This window comes from Astatotilapia calliptera, chromosome 3, assembly GCF_964374335.1.
Source record: "Astatotilapia calliptera chromosome 3, fAstCal68.1, whole genome shotgun sequence".
NCBI lineage: Eukaryota > Metazoa > Chordata > Actinopteri > Cichliformes > Cichlidae > Astatotilapia > Astatotilapia calliptera.
In genome coordinates, this window is record NC_137424.1 from 10,051,011 (window position 1) to 10,066,836 (window position 15,826).

Genomic DNA, 15,826 nt, shown 5'->3' on the forward strand with positions numbered 1-15,826 from the left:
CCTCTGAGGCCTTTACTGTAAGGTCAGAGACTTTACTGTAAGGTCAGAGGCCTTTACTGTAAGGTCAGAGGCCTTTACTGTAAGGTCAGAGACTTTACTGTAAGGTCAGAGACTTTACTGTAAGGTCAGAGGCCTCTGAGGCCTTTACTGTAAGGTCAGAGACTTTACTGTAAGGTCAGAGGCCTTTACTGTAAGGTCAGAGGCCTCTGAGGCCTTTACTGTAAGGTCAGAGACTTTACTGTAAGGTCAGAGGCCTTTACTGTAAGGTCAGAGGCCTTTACTGTAAGGTCAGAGGCCTCTGAGGCCTTTACTGTAAGGTCAGAGACTTTACTGTAAGGTCAGAGACTTTACTGTAAGGTCAGAGGCCTTTACTGTAAGGTCAGAGGCCTCTGAGGCCTTTACTGTAAGGTCAGAGACTTTACTGTAAGGTCAGAGGCCTTTACTGTAAGGTCAGAGACTTTACTGTAAGGTCAGAGACTTTACTGTAAGGTCAGAGGCCTTTACTGTAAGGTCAGAGACTTTACTGTAAGGTCAGAGACTTTACTGTAAGGTCAGAGGCCTCTGAGGCCTTTACTGTAAGGTCAGAGACTTTACTGTAAGGTCAGAGGCCTCTGAGGCCTTTACTGTAAGGTCAGAGGCCTCTGAGGCCTTTACTGTAAGGTCAGAGACTTTACTGTAAGGTCAGAGGCCTTTACTGTAAGGTCAGAGGCCTCTGAGGCCTTTACTGTAAGGTCAGAGACTTTACTGTAAGGTCAGAGACTTTACTGTAAGGTCAGAGGCCTTTACTGTAAGGTCAGAGGCCTCAGAGGCCTTTACTGTAAGGTCAGAGGCCTTTACTGTAAGGTCAGAGGCCTTTACTGTATGCTTTTGTAACACCTGCACAAACCTCCATAACGGCGTAGAAAGCTCGGCTCATGAAGCCCCTCCAGGCCTGTGGCAGCAGGAGGGCACGGTGCCACTCAGAGGGCTGGATGTTGACCTGTGCACCAAAATACAGAAGAAGGAAACAGTTCCTCTTTCAAGCTCTGCGTACACGACAAAGAACAAGCGTGAAAGGAAAGGAAGGAGACATCACGTACTTCATGAACGAGGGCTGTCAGCGTCTGCTGGTAGCTGCGGCTGCGGCTGACCAGGAAGCGGCTGATGGGTCTCCCAGCACGATCGGTCTGCACAGACAAACTGTACGACAGGAGCAGCCCAGCTGCACCACAGACAGAAAGGGTGAGTTATACTGGTGCTTCCAACAGTAACATGTTGGTACACAGACACACTGTTCAGCACGCGTGGGTTAGAAATCTCCACCATGTCCTGGCTTCATGAAAACCACACAGATTAAATCTGCAGATTATCTTCATTTTCCAAACCTCTCCTCAGAAAGACGTCCCTTCCTGTAGCTCCACATATTCTCCCTTCCTCACCAATTTAAGAAACATAACTTTGATATGCTGACTGACAGATTTGACCCATGTGAAAGGCAAAGCAGCTGACATGTTCATAGTCACATTCGACGACACCACACAGTCGATGTCACTGAGACCAGCTAAATGAGCTGTTACTGGGTCACCTGCTAGTCCTGGCTTCAGCCCAGGCTGCTTGTTTTTCTCGTAGGTCTTGAGCATGAACGACGGGATTCCTGCCACCGTTTTACCCCGGTCTGAGCGGAGGTTACCCCCCCTCAGGGCTGAGAAGTAGATTCCCCGTGGCATCTGACTCATCTCCTGCCTCACCAGTGACGTCAGGAAGAGCTCGAAGGCTGGGAACATAAAAGAAACACCATCAGTGCACCATCATCAGCATTACTCAGTATCACATGCAGATGTGACAGATCCACGATCTCTCCAGGGAACCAGCAGGAAACACCAACACCTGGTGTCTGTTTCTGTGCAGGTATGCTCAAACAGCTCAAACAGCTGTGATGTGGATGGTTGTGAACAGTTGTGCTAAACAAAATGTTTTAAATCATGTAGCATACACGTGTTCCTAAAGTATCTTAGCGGTCCCAGGACTGCACTCTCCTGCACAGCTGCTTTCAGGGTTACAGCCTCCAACGCTCCTGCTGCCACTAAGACCACTTTGTTCTTGACCTCTCCGGTCCCTGCTACTCTGGAAGCTGAAGGACCCCCGGCCCTTAGCCCTACTACCGGGTCGACGGGGCTTCTAGTCCATATGTGGCGCGGCTGTTTCTATACACTACAGCTTCCTGGTTGTGCTTTGAGTTTATGCTATCCCAGCTTGCATCTTACATCCTGCTACTACGTGGTGGAAAATGTCCGTAGCACCTTTGCACAGTCTGCAGCCGTGGTAGACTCCCTCCTACCACAGCTCTAAGGATCTGGATCTTTCTACCATTCATCTGGATTCTCAGCATCTGTTTTAGCATCTGCAAGGATGTGGCTCTGACTGATCTTCATCCTGCTGGCTCTGGTATACCCAGGTGGATCTCACTGACTCCTCCCACACAGCTTGATGTCATCCATCTACAGGATGACATTTGATGACATCACCTCTTAGTGATGAGCTGGCTTTGGGGATTGAAGCCTGTGCAGACAGAAGCTGGGACGTTGTCTTTGTACACTGCACACTCCAGTACTGTCTTCCACAGGTCCTGATGAATATTAGCAGTGCGCTGAAGCACAGTAACTAGCAGGTCAGTGTGCATGAGTGGGGCATGGAGTCAGGCTGGTCTGCCTAGTCTCAAGTGCTCTTGTACTGTCAGAATGACATGATAGCAACGAACCAGGAGCCTGTGCTTGTGTTGTTTCTAATGCCTTTCAGAGTGGTGTACTGGCTCTTGTGCCTCCACAGCTTCACAGAGCAGCTCCTGTGTCGTGGAGAGGCGAGTAATCGGGCCGTGGTTTGATGGTTCTGTCCTGTGTTCGTGCCTTTAGCATTCCCCATATCTATAGACCGCTGATCACTGAACGCTTCTTCCAACAGTAGACGTGGATTATGTCGGGTCCTGCTGTGGTCCCCAGACTCATTGTTGGATGTCTGCTTTGTGATGTCGACTGCCTCTTGCTCTCTCTCGTGTCCTGGATGGATCTCTAGAAGCACTTTATTCTGTCGGGACCACAGGATACAACCTGTTGGTTTGTTGGCTGCTCCGGTTTACCTGGAAGAACAGACGAGGTGGTGAGAGTCATCAGCTTCACATAAGATGAGCCTGGGACGGAGAGATCCTTCTCATCTTCCTCCTTTTCTTTACTCTGTTCATCTTCTTCGTTTTCAGGCAGCTTTGCAGGTGGTCGGGCCTTCAACCAAAGAGAAGAGAAGAGCAGGACGATTCAAACAGAGAGCGGACACACGGCGGCGTACAGGAATGTTTCTGAACACGCTAAAACAACTGAAACGGTCAGCTTCCTCATTAACTAGTGCCGCATAATTACATCCGACTAACGTCTGAGGACAATTAATAAAGAAACATTGCAAAATGATCTGGCTAATATGTTAGAAAGCACGAGTCAGTCAAACTGCTATGATGTTGTTATGAGAGTGGAGCAGGACTCTTAACTGCCTCAGGAAGGTGGTTTATGGTGTGGTCTGTTTCAGGAAAGTCTGCCAAAGCCCTGTAGCCACAGCTGGACACCTCTGGATCCTGTTACAACACAAAGGTGCAGACACATGTTTCTGTTTCCTACAAAATGATGAAACTTATGCAACATCACAGCATATTTGTGCATGTAGGAGTCATCATGTCAGCTGTGTGTGTAGATACAGTATATACAGACCTCGCTCAGAGCATAAGTCCACAGAATGCTGACCACCTCTTCTTTTAATTTCTAAGAGCAAAGACACAAAATAAGAAGTGAATTTAATGCACATACAACACACACACACACACACACACACACACACACACACACACACACACACACACACATAAGACAAAGCACTAGAATCAATAGAGGATTCCAACCTGTTTCTTATGTATTCTGCAGACTTGTTACTCATTACTTTTTACATGTATTCTGTTACTCCCCAACACTGTGCACAGGTCCTGTGGCTGCAACCCAAAAGCATCCCTATCAGCTCTGTTAGCTCCTCAACACAGAGCAACATGAACGTTACGACGCACCTCGTACTGCTCTGATTTAACTGTGAGCTGAGGCACCAGAGCCAAAAGCTCAGCGATGGCTTGAACCACCTCTGGCTGTGAGTGACAGCTGAGCTCAGGCCAAACAGTTCTCCATGCTGAGATAATATCCACCACCTGAGAAAGAAAGATTTGTTTTAAGACCAGAACTTTGGAAAAGATTCAAAAGTTATGATCCAGAAAAATGAGGATTCCTGAATTTAAAGAGACAAATGGAGACAGGCGAGGTACCTCTGCTCGACACAGCTCCTGTAGTCCCTGCAGGACGAGAGCAGCCGGGGTTGCCAGGTCTGGTCTGTTGCACTGTTTTAAAGTGAGTGAAATGGCAGCCACCATGTCCCCTGCATGCTGGTAAGGCCTGGTTAACACACACATCAGCGTGAACAAAGTGGGAAATGTGTTTCTTCTAATTTTGTTACCATTTTTATTTAAGAAAAAAGCATTAAAAGTGCCAGGACACGTGTAAGTAAGTAAATGCCAAACACAGCTTCTTATCATTGCAAACTCTTATGGCTGCAAATGTTTTACAATAAAAGCAAACGTAAGCATTTGTGAAAACAACAAAACAGCTCAATGATTTGCTAAATTTGTACTGTAGCATCCATCCAGAGGGTTTCCCAGGTTTTCACTAATGCTGCTAAAAAAGCTGCATGTACATGTTAGCAGGTGTAACAGGCCCCGGGAGGATGGACAGTGTGCACCAGCTGGTTAGAACAAAGGAAATAATCAAATAAAATCATCGTTTTATTTCATCAACACACATAAAGGCCAGTTCACAAAAACTGACAAGCATTAGCTAACAGCTAACATGTAAAGGACGTGTGCAGGAGCCTGGATGCAGTTTGTGGAGTTTATATGATCAACATAGTTTTTGGGTTAAAGGTTAAAAGTATAAAGTTATGGCTCACTTGCTTAGAGTTGTATTATATGGGAAGCAGTGCTTACAGACTGACATAGTTGGATTTCTTTTGCTTCAAATGTATGCTTTTATTTTGATAGTCTGGCAGAGACAGGAAGTTAGCTGCCTCTCAGTCTCTCTGTTTGAACTGAACTTTGTAAGACTTTGATCCTTCTGGATTCAGGCACGTGTAGCTGCTCTGGACATTTGTACGGAAACATTTAAAACTGGACTCCTGCTGATTTTTGGAGAAACAGGGACTCAGTGGAGCGTCGAGCTGAGGCTTCATTCACTGCAAAGCTACAAAGTGCATTCATTTATCTTAACAAGCAAAGTTGATGTGACTGAAAAAACAAATATTTCTATGTTTCTGAACTTTCATCAGCTTGCTGAGCAGAAACATCTATGAAGAGTCCAGTCAGTGATTATTACTCATTAGAAGGGAAGATGAAGAATCCTGGTGTTGGAAGCTCACACTGTCTGCACTGTGCATGCAAAGTCCACTGAATGAATGAACCAGTGAATGTAGGAAGTGCCCACTGTTTCTGTAAGTATGGGAGGACCCACCTCTCTCTGCAGATGTCCCTGACACAGGCGGCCCTGGCCAGGATCTGCTCCCACTGGGCGTCCCTCCCCAGCACCACCCTGCTGTCCTGCTGGCTCATTAGACGCTGCAGCTCTGGGTAGACCCGGTCCTTACAGACATGACCAAAGCAGCACACAATCAAAGACAAACAGAAGCTTTGAACACATGAATATGACATTTATAGTAATGCGTTATTATTACAAACCTGTTTTTTCCACAGAGCGGTCATGAGGCGCAGTCCCACTGCTCTCAGCTTGGGGGAGCCGGCCAGCATGTGCAGACTGTGCAGCACGATCGGGAAGCACAGCTGGAATATTACAGCACATATGATCAGAGCCAAGTTTACAAGAGAAACACACGGTTACAGCTGAAGAAGGCAGATGTTAGACGATGACTGCTGGTTTGGAGAGTCCAGCTCACTGACAGAGTGCTTTATACTACAGAGCACTGCATCTATCCCACACAGAGGCTGCTGTGGTGGAGTCCAATCCCAGCTCCTACAAACTGGGTACAAGAAACACTGTCTGTGTTCACACAGAGAAAACTGTGTGGGAGACGTGGGAATTTCTCTTTGTTCCTTTGTCAAAGTGCTAAACATCGAGAGGGGAACATTTCAGATATTCGCTGCTATTGGTGGATTGTGCTCACAGGCTGGTATTTGGGACACGCGGGTCCCTGGTTTTTAAACTCTAGAAGCCTCCTGGATGAAGAGAAGCTCCTCAGACTACATGACCTGGATGACCCCACAGATAAAAGCTCATATGTGTGTATGATGGACTAAAACACACTGTGAGCGCTCAGATGAAGTAGAAAGGTGCTGCTGATGTTCCAGCCCCGTCTCCAGACGCTCACAGTCAGTACAGGTTCTTCTTAGTCGTGCTGCGTACCTTATGAGTGCCGAGGTTTGGCAGGCTTGTGAGAACAGCGTGAGCCAGGACGGGATTCTTTTCTTTGGTCAGTTTGAACAAAAGAAGCAGCACGAGGGGCGGGACCTGCAGAGGGAAACACCCACATCAGCAAACACACCAACCAAACATTAAATGCACTTTGTCAGACCGTACAGAGGCTGCATCACTGACCTGTACGTGCACACGTTTAATGCTGTCGAGCCAAAAACATCACTTTGAATCAACATCACTGCAGTAAATCATCATTAAGGTTTCATAGTGGTTAGCTTCTGGCTTTTCCTGTAACAAAGACCTGCTGCTGCACGTTTAACATGACAAGTACGAGCGAGCAGAGATCTCCAGAGGACTCAAATATGCCAACAACCTTCAACCAGTGCATCCAAACACCAGTGTGTGCAGCACTCTGGGAGCAATTAGAGCAGAAGGTGAATCCTCTGGGGCCCGGTGCACGCTTGAGTAATGAGGGGTAAACTTCACACTTCATCTGCAGCTAGTGACTCCAACACGAGTCCAGAGGGAGGTCTGTCCCCTTAGAGCACTCCCTAACCTCGCCCTTTATACGGCAGCAGATCAGCAGCAATCACACAGCAGTGACAGCTTTTATCTTCCTGCTGATCTGAACCATTTCAAAGTCATGTGTTGGTGCCAAAACACCAGGTTATCAACATGTGTTTCCTGCTCTTAGAAAGACAAACACAAGCTAGCTGCCTTACATACAACATATCTACATGTCAGAGGGAACAACATGCATTACTTTATATTCAGTCCACAGATTTAAGAGAACAGTTGTGTGGGTTATCTACCTGGCAGGGGTCGGCAGCAGCGACAGCCTGGCTTGCTTTCAAAGCCAGCTGGCAGATGTTTTCCTGACCCATGATGATGAGATAAGTCACAATCAGGACAAGAGAGGAGGACAGGCGCTGGCTGGACGACAGGGTGGAGCTAACCGCCAACAGCCAATCGGTCGCTGCTGCTGGATTGTTGGCCACTTTGCGCAGTACCGACAAAGACACGCTGAGCTCACTATACCAGGAACTCAGAGACAGAGGCAGTGATGGGGCAGGCTGAGGGAGACAGATTCACGAGAAACAAATGATAAAGAACAAAGAGCAAAGCTACAGATGCACCATGAATGTTAATGAAGTGTAATTTAAGGATCAAGCAAAGCATCCCAGAGGAACAACACTCCAGAGACTGGATGCTGACCCTGAAGAAGAGGCAGTAAAGACAGCCCTGTTGCTATGACACTGAGAGGGAAACAGTATTTTTGGATGGATGTCGTCTATGCTCTAATGCTCTGTCCACTCACCACCTAACACCTACCTGCACTATTGTAACAGTGTTTCTTTACGTGGCTACACCTCAAAGAAAGACTCCAAAAACTGAATGTGAGAAACAGGCCTGGGGCTACCTGTTGGGTTACCTGTTGAGTTACCTGTTGGGTTACCTGCTAGGCTACCTGCTAGGCTACCTGTTGGGCTACCTGCTGGGTCACCTGCTGGGTTACCTGCTAGGCTACCTGTTGGGTTACCTGCTGGGTTACCTGTTGGGCTACCTCCTAGGCTACCTGCTGGGTCACCTGCTAGGCTACCTGCTAGGGTACCTGTTGGGCTACCTGCTGGGTTACCTATTGGGCTACCTGTTGGGTTACCTGTTGGGCTACCTGCTAGGCTACCTGCTGGGCTACCTGCTGGGCTACCTGCTAGGCTACCTGCTAGGCTACCTGCTGGGTCACCTGCTGGGTCACCTGCTGGGTTACCTGCTAGGCTACCTGTTGGGCTACCTGCTGGGTCACCTGTTGGGTTACCTGCTGGGTTACCTGTTGGATTACCTGCTAGGCTACCTTCTGGGCTACCTGTTGGGCTACCTGTTGGGCTACCTGTTGGGCTACCTGCTAGGCTACCTGCTAGGCTACCTGCTGGGTCACCTGCTAGGCTACCTGCTGGGCTACCTGTTGGGTTACCTGCTGGGTTACCTGTTGGATTACCTGCTAGGCTACCTTCTGGGCTACCTGTTGGGCTACCTGTTGGGCTACCTGCTAGGCTACCTGCTAGGCTACCTGCTGGGTCACCTGCTAGGCTACCTGCTGGGTCACCTGTTGGGCTACCTGCTGGGTCACCTGTTGGGCTACCTGCTGGGTTACCTGCTGGGTTACCTGCTAGGCTACCTGTTGGGCTACCTGCTGGGTCACCTGTTGGGCTACCTGCTGGGTCACCTGTTGGGCTACCTGCTGGGTTACCTGCTGGGGTTTATCCGTGGGCCTGCTAACTCTGTGCAGCAGGCTGTGAGCCAGCCTGTGGTTGGTGCTGTGTGTGTTCTGGTCAGACAGCGGCTCAGTGAGACCCAAGCAGGACAGGAGCTGCAACACGGGGAGAATCAGGACCGGACTCAACCAGGGCGACGCCTCCTCTTGTTCAGGGACCAAACTCAGTGCTGTGTTAAGAGAAAGAATATCTCATGTAGGACACAAAGCTCTGTGAGGTTCCAACCATGACCTGCACAGGACCTAGTTTTGTTCCCACTAATTCTTTCACTGCTTCAAAGTCTCTTAAAGGAAGCTAAAGCCAGCAGAGCTTTGTCCAAAATAATCACTTTACCAAGTCTGAGAAGGCTGGTCAGCTGATCTGAAGGGGCTTCCAACAAGAGCAAGGCCACGCCCATCACCAGCTCATCCAACAGCAACTCCTACAGAAAACAAACAGCGATGCCAACAGGTCAATACAGGCCGCAGGCCACAGAGGCCCGAGGGCTCACACATTACAGCACTGACTGGTTCACAATGGGGGACATTTGACCCACATGTGTAAACCTCTCCAGGTACACAGAGACACGGGCAGCGTGAGCGCGCTAAAGTGAGACCCGCTTTGATTTTCAGCCATCATGGAGGACAAAAGGTTTCACACCTGTTCAGGCCTCAAACTCAGGTGTGCTCTCCCTGGTAGGAGCAACAAGGCTGAAAACACTGAACCAAACAATGCTACATTTCTACAAAGTGTCTTTGAGTGTCAGATATTCACATGTCAGCTCGCTGCAGTGAGTGAAGAAGCTGATAAGCATTAATGCCAAATAAGCCACTGCTGGGAGTCCAGGCTCAGGTTTGGAGCAGAGACATTTGCACACGTAAAACAAAAAGCATCCCTTTTGTTTGCTTCCATATTTAGGCTCGCTCACGTTAACCAGCACAGCAGCGCGGCTTCTTTATCTTTGCTGGTGTCTGTTTACAAACAGCCATCACCTGACAGGCTGGAACCAGCTGCTGTATTAAGCCGATTATTGGTCTGCAGTCTCCGTTGAACTCGAGGCATCGCCGACATGCACACAGCAGCTGCAGAGCCAGCGCCGCTTTCTCTGGTTTCCACTGGTCTCCAGAGCTCCCAGTTAGATCTTGGAGCAGAGCGCCCACAAATGCACACAGCTCCAGGACTGCCTCCACGCTGTCCACCTGCAGGGACAGAGAGGAGAGGCTGACATAGCTCCATCCTGCTCTCTGTGTTAGTCACTTCCTGTCAATCTGAGCGTATGCAAATAAGAGAGACACATTTAAAGGATGGTGGACTGTAACATACAGAGTGGAAACATGTCGGCCGTGTCTTTGTACAGTTACCTAACATAACTTCAGCTTGTTACCTGCATGTGTGGAACCAGCTGACAAAGACAGAGCAGCAGCCTGTCAGACACTGGGGACAGCGTTTCCTGCTCCTCGTTCTGGGGGGCGGACCTGGATCCTCCCTGAATGGGCAGCAGCACCCTAAGAAGACTCTGTCGAAGGAGCGCGTGCTCGGGTTGCCTGTGCGGTTGGCAGTATAGGTACCGAAGGAAGGGGGCCAGCATGGTGATATAAGCCTCTTTATCTCTGTAACGTACACACACACTGGAGTCAGAAGAACCTCTGAAAATATATCATCTGATAATGTCCAGTTGTCTTCAAAGACAACAACATAACAGGCTACGACAGGAGCCAGTAAGACTTACCTGTCAACAGCTTTCTGGATAAAGTCATCGATCTCGAACAGCAGAGCCGGCCAGCAGTCCTCTCTGTTCTCCAGGGCTGTGACGTACGGGTGAGGGCTGCTCCTGCAATGGACGGGTCAGTGTCCCAGCTCTGATTCAAGTTATGCTCCCAACAAACCACTGAGTCAGTCTATTACAACGAAGACAAACTAAGAAGGCCTAAATCCACACAAGACCTGTCGCCTTCCTCCTCTCACCCCAACCAATCACAGCACATGGCCCCGCCCCGCCTTGAGGCGACTGTTGTTGTGATTTGTTGCTGTATTCAATTCAATTCAATTCAATTTTATTTATATAGCGCCAAATCACAACAACAGTCGCCTCAAGGCGCTTCATGAATAAAACTGAATTACAAGTTCTCCAAAGAACAAACTGTTAACACTAAAAACTATTGACGGTGTTATTTTAAAGCATCCACCCTTTACTGTTGGCCAAGTGCTACACATCGTCACTTTTGCAGAATGCAGTCACATAAATAGTCCTCCAACATCCGTACTGTTTCCACACAAACTGGACTTATACACTCACTCCCACAGTGACAATCTAAAGGCAAAGTGTCACGTAGCTGCCACCTATGAGGATGAAAACAAGCTTAAAACTATCGTGTACTCACACGTACCTCTAACCAGAGTCGAGTTTGAGAGACTAAACGTTAGCAGTTCCACACACACTAACGCATCCACTGATACCATTATAGATCCAGCCTCCGTGTTTCCAGTCTTCACATGACGTAACCTGTTTGACCACGTGTCACCCTTCAGCACGCCATTTCCAGACCCTGAGTTTCAATACAGCGCCAACTCGTCAGCCTATCAGAGCACTCCCCACATTTCAGCACAAAGGAAGCAAACAATCAGGAGTTTCTTCTATTTATTGTGACTCAAAGCCTGGTGTTTCAGAGCACTGGCAGGCAATTTGGACAGGGGAGATCTTTCTGTTGCACCGCTGATTTTTATACGGATGTTCACGAGTGTCTTTGCCTTTGAGGTGAAGTCTGCATTCATCCACAGGACAGATTTTATACACTAAAAAGAGGAGAGCTCACTATATTGTGACCAAACATCACTTTTAATGTTAAAACCCTGTTGGTTCTTACAGCGGCCCATCACTGCAGCCACAGCACCGTCTGTCACTCTGTCCTCACTCGTGAACAACACCCACAGATACTTAAACGCCTCCAACTTGGGCGCCAGCTCGTCCTTGACCTGGAGTGGCTGCTCCACTGTTTTCAGCTTTGAACCACAGCCTCAGACTTGGAGGTGCTGATTCTCATTCCCAATGTTTCACACGTAGCTGCAGAATTACTCAAAACAGCATCGATAACAACACCCAGCAGGAATAGATCCGACAGTGATGGCAAAACGGACCAAGCTCCAAAAGTCTTGCTCCATTGCCTCACCAAGCTCCTCGTACAGCTTCTGCAAGAGTTACACTCATCCTGTCGATATCTGCCAGAAGATAGCCAAGCCTAACAGGATGCTTCAACCTGCTGCTCCTGAACCTCCAATGTCTATCTTCTGGTTCAGGGATTGCCACCACCACATCAAAGTCCCCCAGTAGGACTATGGAGTTGCTAGATGGGGTACCCACCTCACCCAGCAACTCTAAAAAGTACTCTAAGCAACTGTTAGTCACATATGCACAAATGACTATGGGCACCTGTTCCCAACATGACGGCACAGGGAAGCACCCGTCCTGTCCACCAGAGAAAACGTCTAAATGCTGGCATCAAGTCAGGGAGATACAAACGTACCCATTCCCTGCCTGCCCCCTCTCACTCTTTACATGTAGTCAGTATTTTTCAACACGCACTAGTTTGGGATGTTCATGCTCCAAGAGCCAGTTTATAGCTGCGACTGAAGCACCAGGGCCACGACTGCCACCCCACAGAGCACCGGACCCCTACAGCACTTCAAGTGGGTGATGGACCAATGCTGCCTCTTTGGACTAGCAGTAAGCTACAAGCTATATGTAGCTTGATAGATTACACAAGACAACATGTATGAACACCTCTAGATATTAGACACGAGATACTTACCTGATAGAATACGGACAGGTGAAGAGTCCATCGCTCTGGTCAGCCTGCATCTCCAACAATCGCCGAATGACTTTTATCAACCCTTGAGTGTGTCTGTTGGATATCAGAGTCAGAATAACTGAAAAAACTAACAGTCTGAGCGTTTTCAAATGTTTTCAAATAGTTACATTATGCTGCACCACGAGGTCAGCGTCCAGATTAGAGAGCATCTGTGGAACAGTGACCTTTAACATTTTCATGTTTCAAAGCTATTTTCTTTACTTCATGAGCCCTGATGGAGAGCAATGACATCGTGGATTTATCCTCAGCACAGACTAAGCTGTGACCTCCATGTGTCTAACTCGGTTTGTAGACTGTCAGTCGGGCTCCTGCACTGGAAGCATTGACTCTGTGTTACACACTGGTAGCTGGAAAAGAAGGCGACTGGACTTGATTAAGTTTTAAAGATGTTTCCTTCTTATACAAGGTGGAGAGACCCACATACTTAAACCCTACAGGGCGTTGCCCTCCTTGGAGATGGTCATCGAGCTATTTGTCATGTGCGTCGTCACATGAGTATAAACAAAAGCGTAGGTCATTGTCAACACCAAGGGTTAAGGGTTGAACCACTATGAGACCTTACCGCGACCCATCATGTGACCTTTGAGGTCACCTGAGGCGAGGTGTGAGTGGGCCTTTAAAGGGATTTAAAGACTGAATTCGTAACAGTGGACAAACACGGCCTTCTTCATGCCTCTTCTCAGTTCCCAGTGTTAGCATTCTCATGCTAAAGAGAGCCTTCTTTGTCCTGCTGATACACAACCTCGTCCTGCTGAGGTCCGTCTTTCATGTTGTGCCTTTGTGCAGCGGCTGTAACGCTGCATGGACGCAGGTTACAGAGCCTCTATCAGACTCCTTGACAAACAGCTGAGCTTTCTGAGGCAGGATCGTGGCGTCCAATAACTGCGTGTTGCATACCTTGCAGAAGGCAGGAGGTTGAGGACACCATTGAGGATGTAGTCCAGGTCTGCATGGCCCTGGTCCACCAATAACACCAAGGTGTCACAGCACGCTGAACACACCACAGCACAGTCACTGCAGCACTGCTGCCACAAAGCTTCCAGTGCTGGGCCCTGAACGACAACAGTGATGCAGTCAGAGTTTCAGAAGTTTAACAAGACTATCTGTGCCGTTTCACACATGCACTGAAGCCCTGAATGAAAACGGACAGAGACAGAGGTGCAGGTGAAAATGCAATCTGTCCCACTCAGTTCAGCCACTCAGCACTGATTCAATCCCACAAGGTTTGATTCAATTTGGACTCAGACAGTCAGAAATATAACTATGCTCGTTTCTCAGTGCATATCCATATTTTATATCTGTGTATAAAAACAAAGCTGACACTGTGAGATCAGAGGCGTCAGCCTCACAGCAGATGTGTCAAAGTCACTGAGGATAAAACACAGGACCACATGAAGCAGATGTTCCTGCTCTTTTATACTTCATGTAACTAAAGAAATGATCATATGTGATCTTACAGGAACTCACCTGAGCACAGGACCAGGTGATCTGCCCATCTGACCCTTTTTCCTTTAAGACAGCTGCAACAAGACTTCTCACCGTCTGCAACACAAGAAAATCACACTTCTGTCCCATTATTCACAATAACAAAGAGAGGAAGAGAAACCAACACTACAGAGTGAGTGAATGAATGAATGAATGAATGAATGAATGAATGAATGAATGGATGAATGAATGAATGAATGAATGGATGAATGTGCCCACAGGGACCTGAGTCTGTGTGTTCAGTAAAACCTGCCTCCCCTCTACATAAACACATTATACACACGAGTGTGAGTGACTCAGAAACCCTCGTGGTTGCCAACAAACATACAAAGTAACTCTGTGTCTTGGATCTTGTTACACTGTAAACTCACCTCATGTCTCTTTAAAATCCTCCAACAGCTGCACACATGCATCCGTGCACCTTACAGTCATGTTTCTCTATCAAATAGTTACGTTACTCTTTACTCTGTCTTATCAGGAGACTTTTTTATGAGTGTTGCTGAATTCCTGTTAATGGTAGAGATTTTCTGCCTGTGTGAGCTGCTAGTTTACCTCTGTCAGTAACAAATCACTCGTACCTGTGGAATCTCTGCAGACAAGGGAAGGATCATTTGTATCATTCGGATGGGAGGAGTCACAGAGCCTCTTACCTGGGCTTGTATGACGGGGCTGGGGAACTCGAACCGTGTCTTTAAACTCTCCATCATGTCACTGGATCACACCTGTGAACATCCAGAATCTCCATTAGAACAAGAGGAGGAGGTTTGAGAAAAAACACAAAAACTAAATGGGGAGTCTCGTGAATCCAAGCTGGGAGCTGGTCCACAGGAGACGGGCCACTGAGAGACAGCTGAAGGCACTGCCTCCTATTCTACCTAGCAACAACAAATAAGGCTGCAGTCTGAGGAGGGAGTGCTCTATCAGTATAACTTTGTACTACAAGCTTTTTAAGAGACGACAGAGGCTGATTATTCGAGGCCTCGTCTGTCAGAAGGAGGACTTTAAATCTTGGATTTAACAGGGAGTCAGTGAAGAGGAGCTAATATGTGACAGATATGCTCTCTTTCTACTTCCTGTTGGTACTCGTGCTGCAGCGTTTCAGCTTAACTGGAGGCTTTGAGGCTTTTCATGGCACCTGTCTGATAACACTGACTCACAATCATGCAGCTAGAATCACTCTCAGCTTAGTTCACAGACCTACGTGGTTGTTTGTGCACACTGAATGATATATTCTGCTCAAAGATGGCTCCTCACAGCTTCACTGGAGGCCACGATGATGCTGTTTCTAAGAGTTTTAGGGCCGAGCACAACAGCCTCTGTCTGGATTTAGAAGCAGGAAATTAGAGGTCACCAGGTCTTTTAGGTCTCTGTGATCAACAAATCACAACAACAGTCACGTGAAGGCACAGACCACGAAGTACAGAGAAAATCCCACCAACCGCTCAACCCCAATGAGCAAGCCCTCGGCCACAGCAGGAAGGAAAATCTCCCTTTTAGCCGAAACAGACTGGAGGACGGGCAGACGTCTGACCGACTGGTGGAGAGGGAGGGACTCACATGGTGGATACTCATCTCTCACAGACGGTGAGAGGACAAAGACAAAAGTGTCGCCTCATATCAGGCGGCAGCTCCAGGGCTGAAAACTGAAACCTGTGCAGAAGTGCCAAAAACTGCAATTCCCCTAACGGCCCCTGGAGCCTGCATCCAAAAGTGAGACAACCCCAACAGCCCCCTATATGAGCACTGT

The 15,826-nt window shown here is 48.0% G+C and overlaps 1 protein-coding gene across 10 annotated transcripts in view; it reads right to left on the reverse strand.

The window, feature by feature from the left end:
• Positions 1–15,826, reverse strand: part of focad (focadhesin) — a 29,290-nt gene that overhangs the window by 12,002 nt on the left and 1,462 nt on the right. For 4 of the 10 annotated variants that reach the window (XM_080298035.1, XM_080298027.1, XM_080298030.1 and 1 more), the window contains 22 exons: positions 14,730–14,801; positions 14,062–14,136; positions 13,492–13,646; positions 12,535–12,627; positions 10,458–10,559; positions 10,113–10,338; positions 9,721–9,927; positions 9,083–9,170; positions 8,725–8,918; positions 7,969–7,980; positions 7,289–7,549; positions 6,465–6,569; positions 5,783–5,884; positions 5,559–5,686; positions 4,325–4,451; positions 4,076–4,210; positions 3,729–3,779; positions 3,512–3,595; positions 3,113–3,251; positions 1,565–1,753; positions 1,080–1,201; positions 887–979 (listed from right to left, as the gene is read on the reverse strand). In XM_080298035.1, the coding sequence (XP_080154161.1) occupies positions 887–979; positions 1,080–1,201; positions 1,565–1,753; positions 3,113–3,251; positions 3,512–3,595; positions 3,729–3,779; positions 4,076–4,210; positions 4,325–4,451; positions 5,559–5,686; positions 5,783–5,884; positions 6,465–6,569; positions 7,289–7,549; positions 7,969–7,980; positions 8,725–8,918; positions 9,083–9,170; positions 9,721–9,927; positions 10,113–10,338; positions 10,458–10,559; positions 12,535–12,627; positions 13,492–13,646; positions 14,062–14,136; positions 14,730–14,786 (2,745 nt within the window). In that variant the 5' untranslated portion in view covers positions 14,787–14,801. Of the gene's footprint in view, positions 1–886; positions 980–1,079; positions 1,202–1,564; positions 1,754–3,112; positions 3,252–3,511; positions 3,596–3,728; positions 3,780–4,075; positions 4,211–4,324; positions 4,452–5,558; positions 5,687–5,782; positions 5,885–6,464; positions 6,570–7,288; positions 7,550–7,968; positions 7,981–8,208; positions 8,221–8,400; positions 8,413–8,724; positions 8,919–9,082; positions 9,171–9,720; positions 9,928–10,112; positions 10,339–10,457; positions 10,560–12,534; positions 12,628–13,491; positions 13,647–14,061; positions 14,137–14,729; positions 14,802–15,826 lie in introns of all 10 variants that reach the window. The other 6 variants (XM_080298032.1, XM_026158203.2, XM_080298031.1 and 3 more) reach the window with 5 other exon arrangements.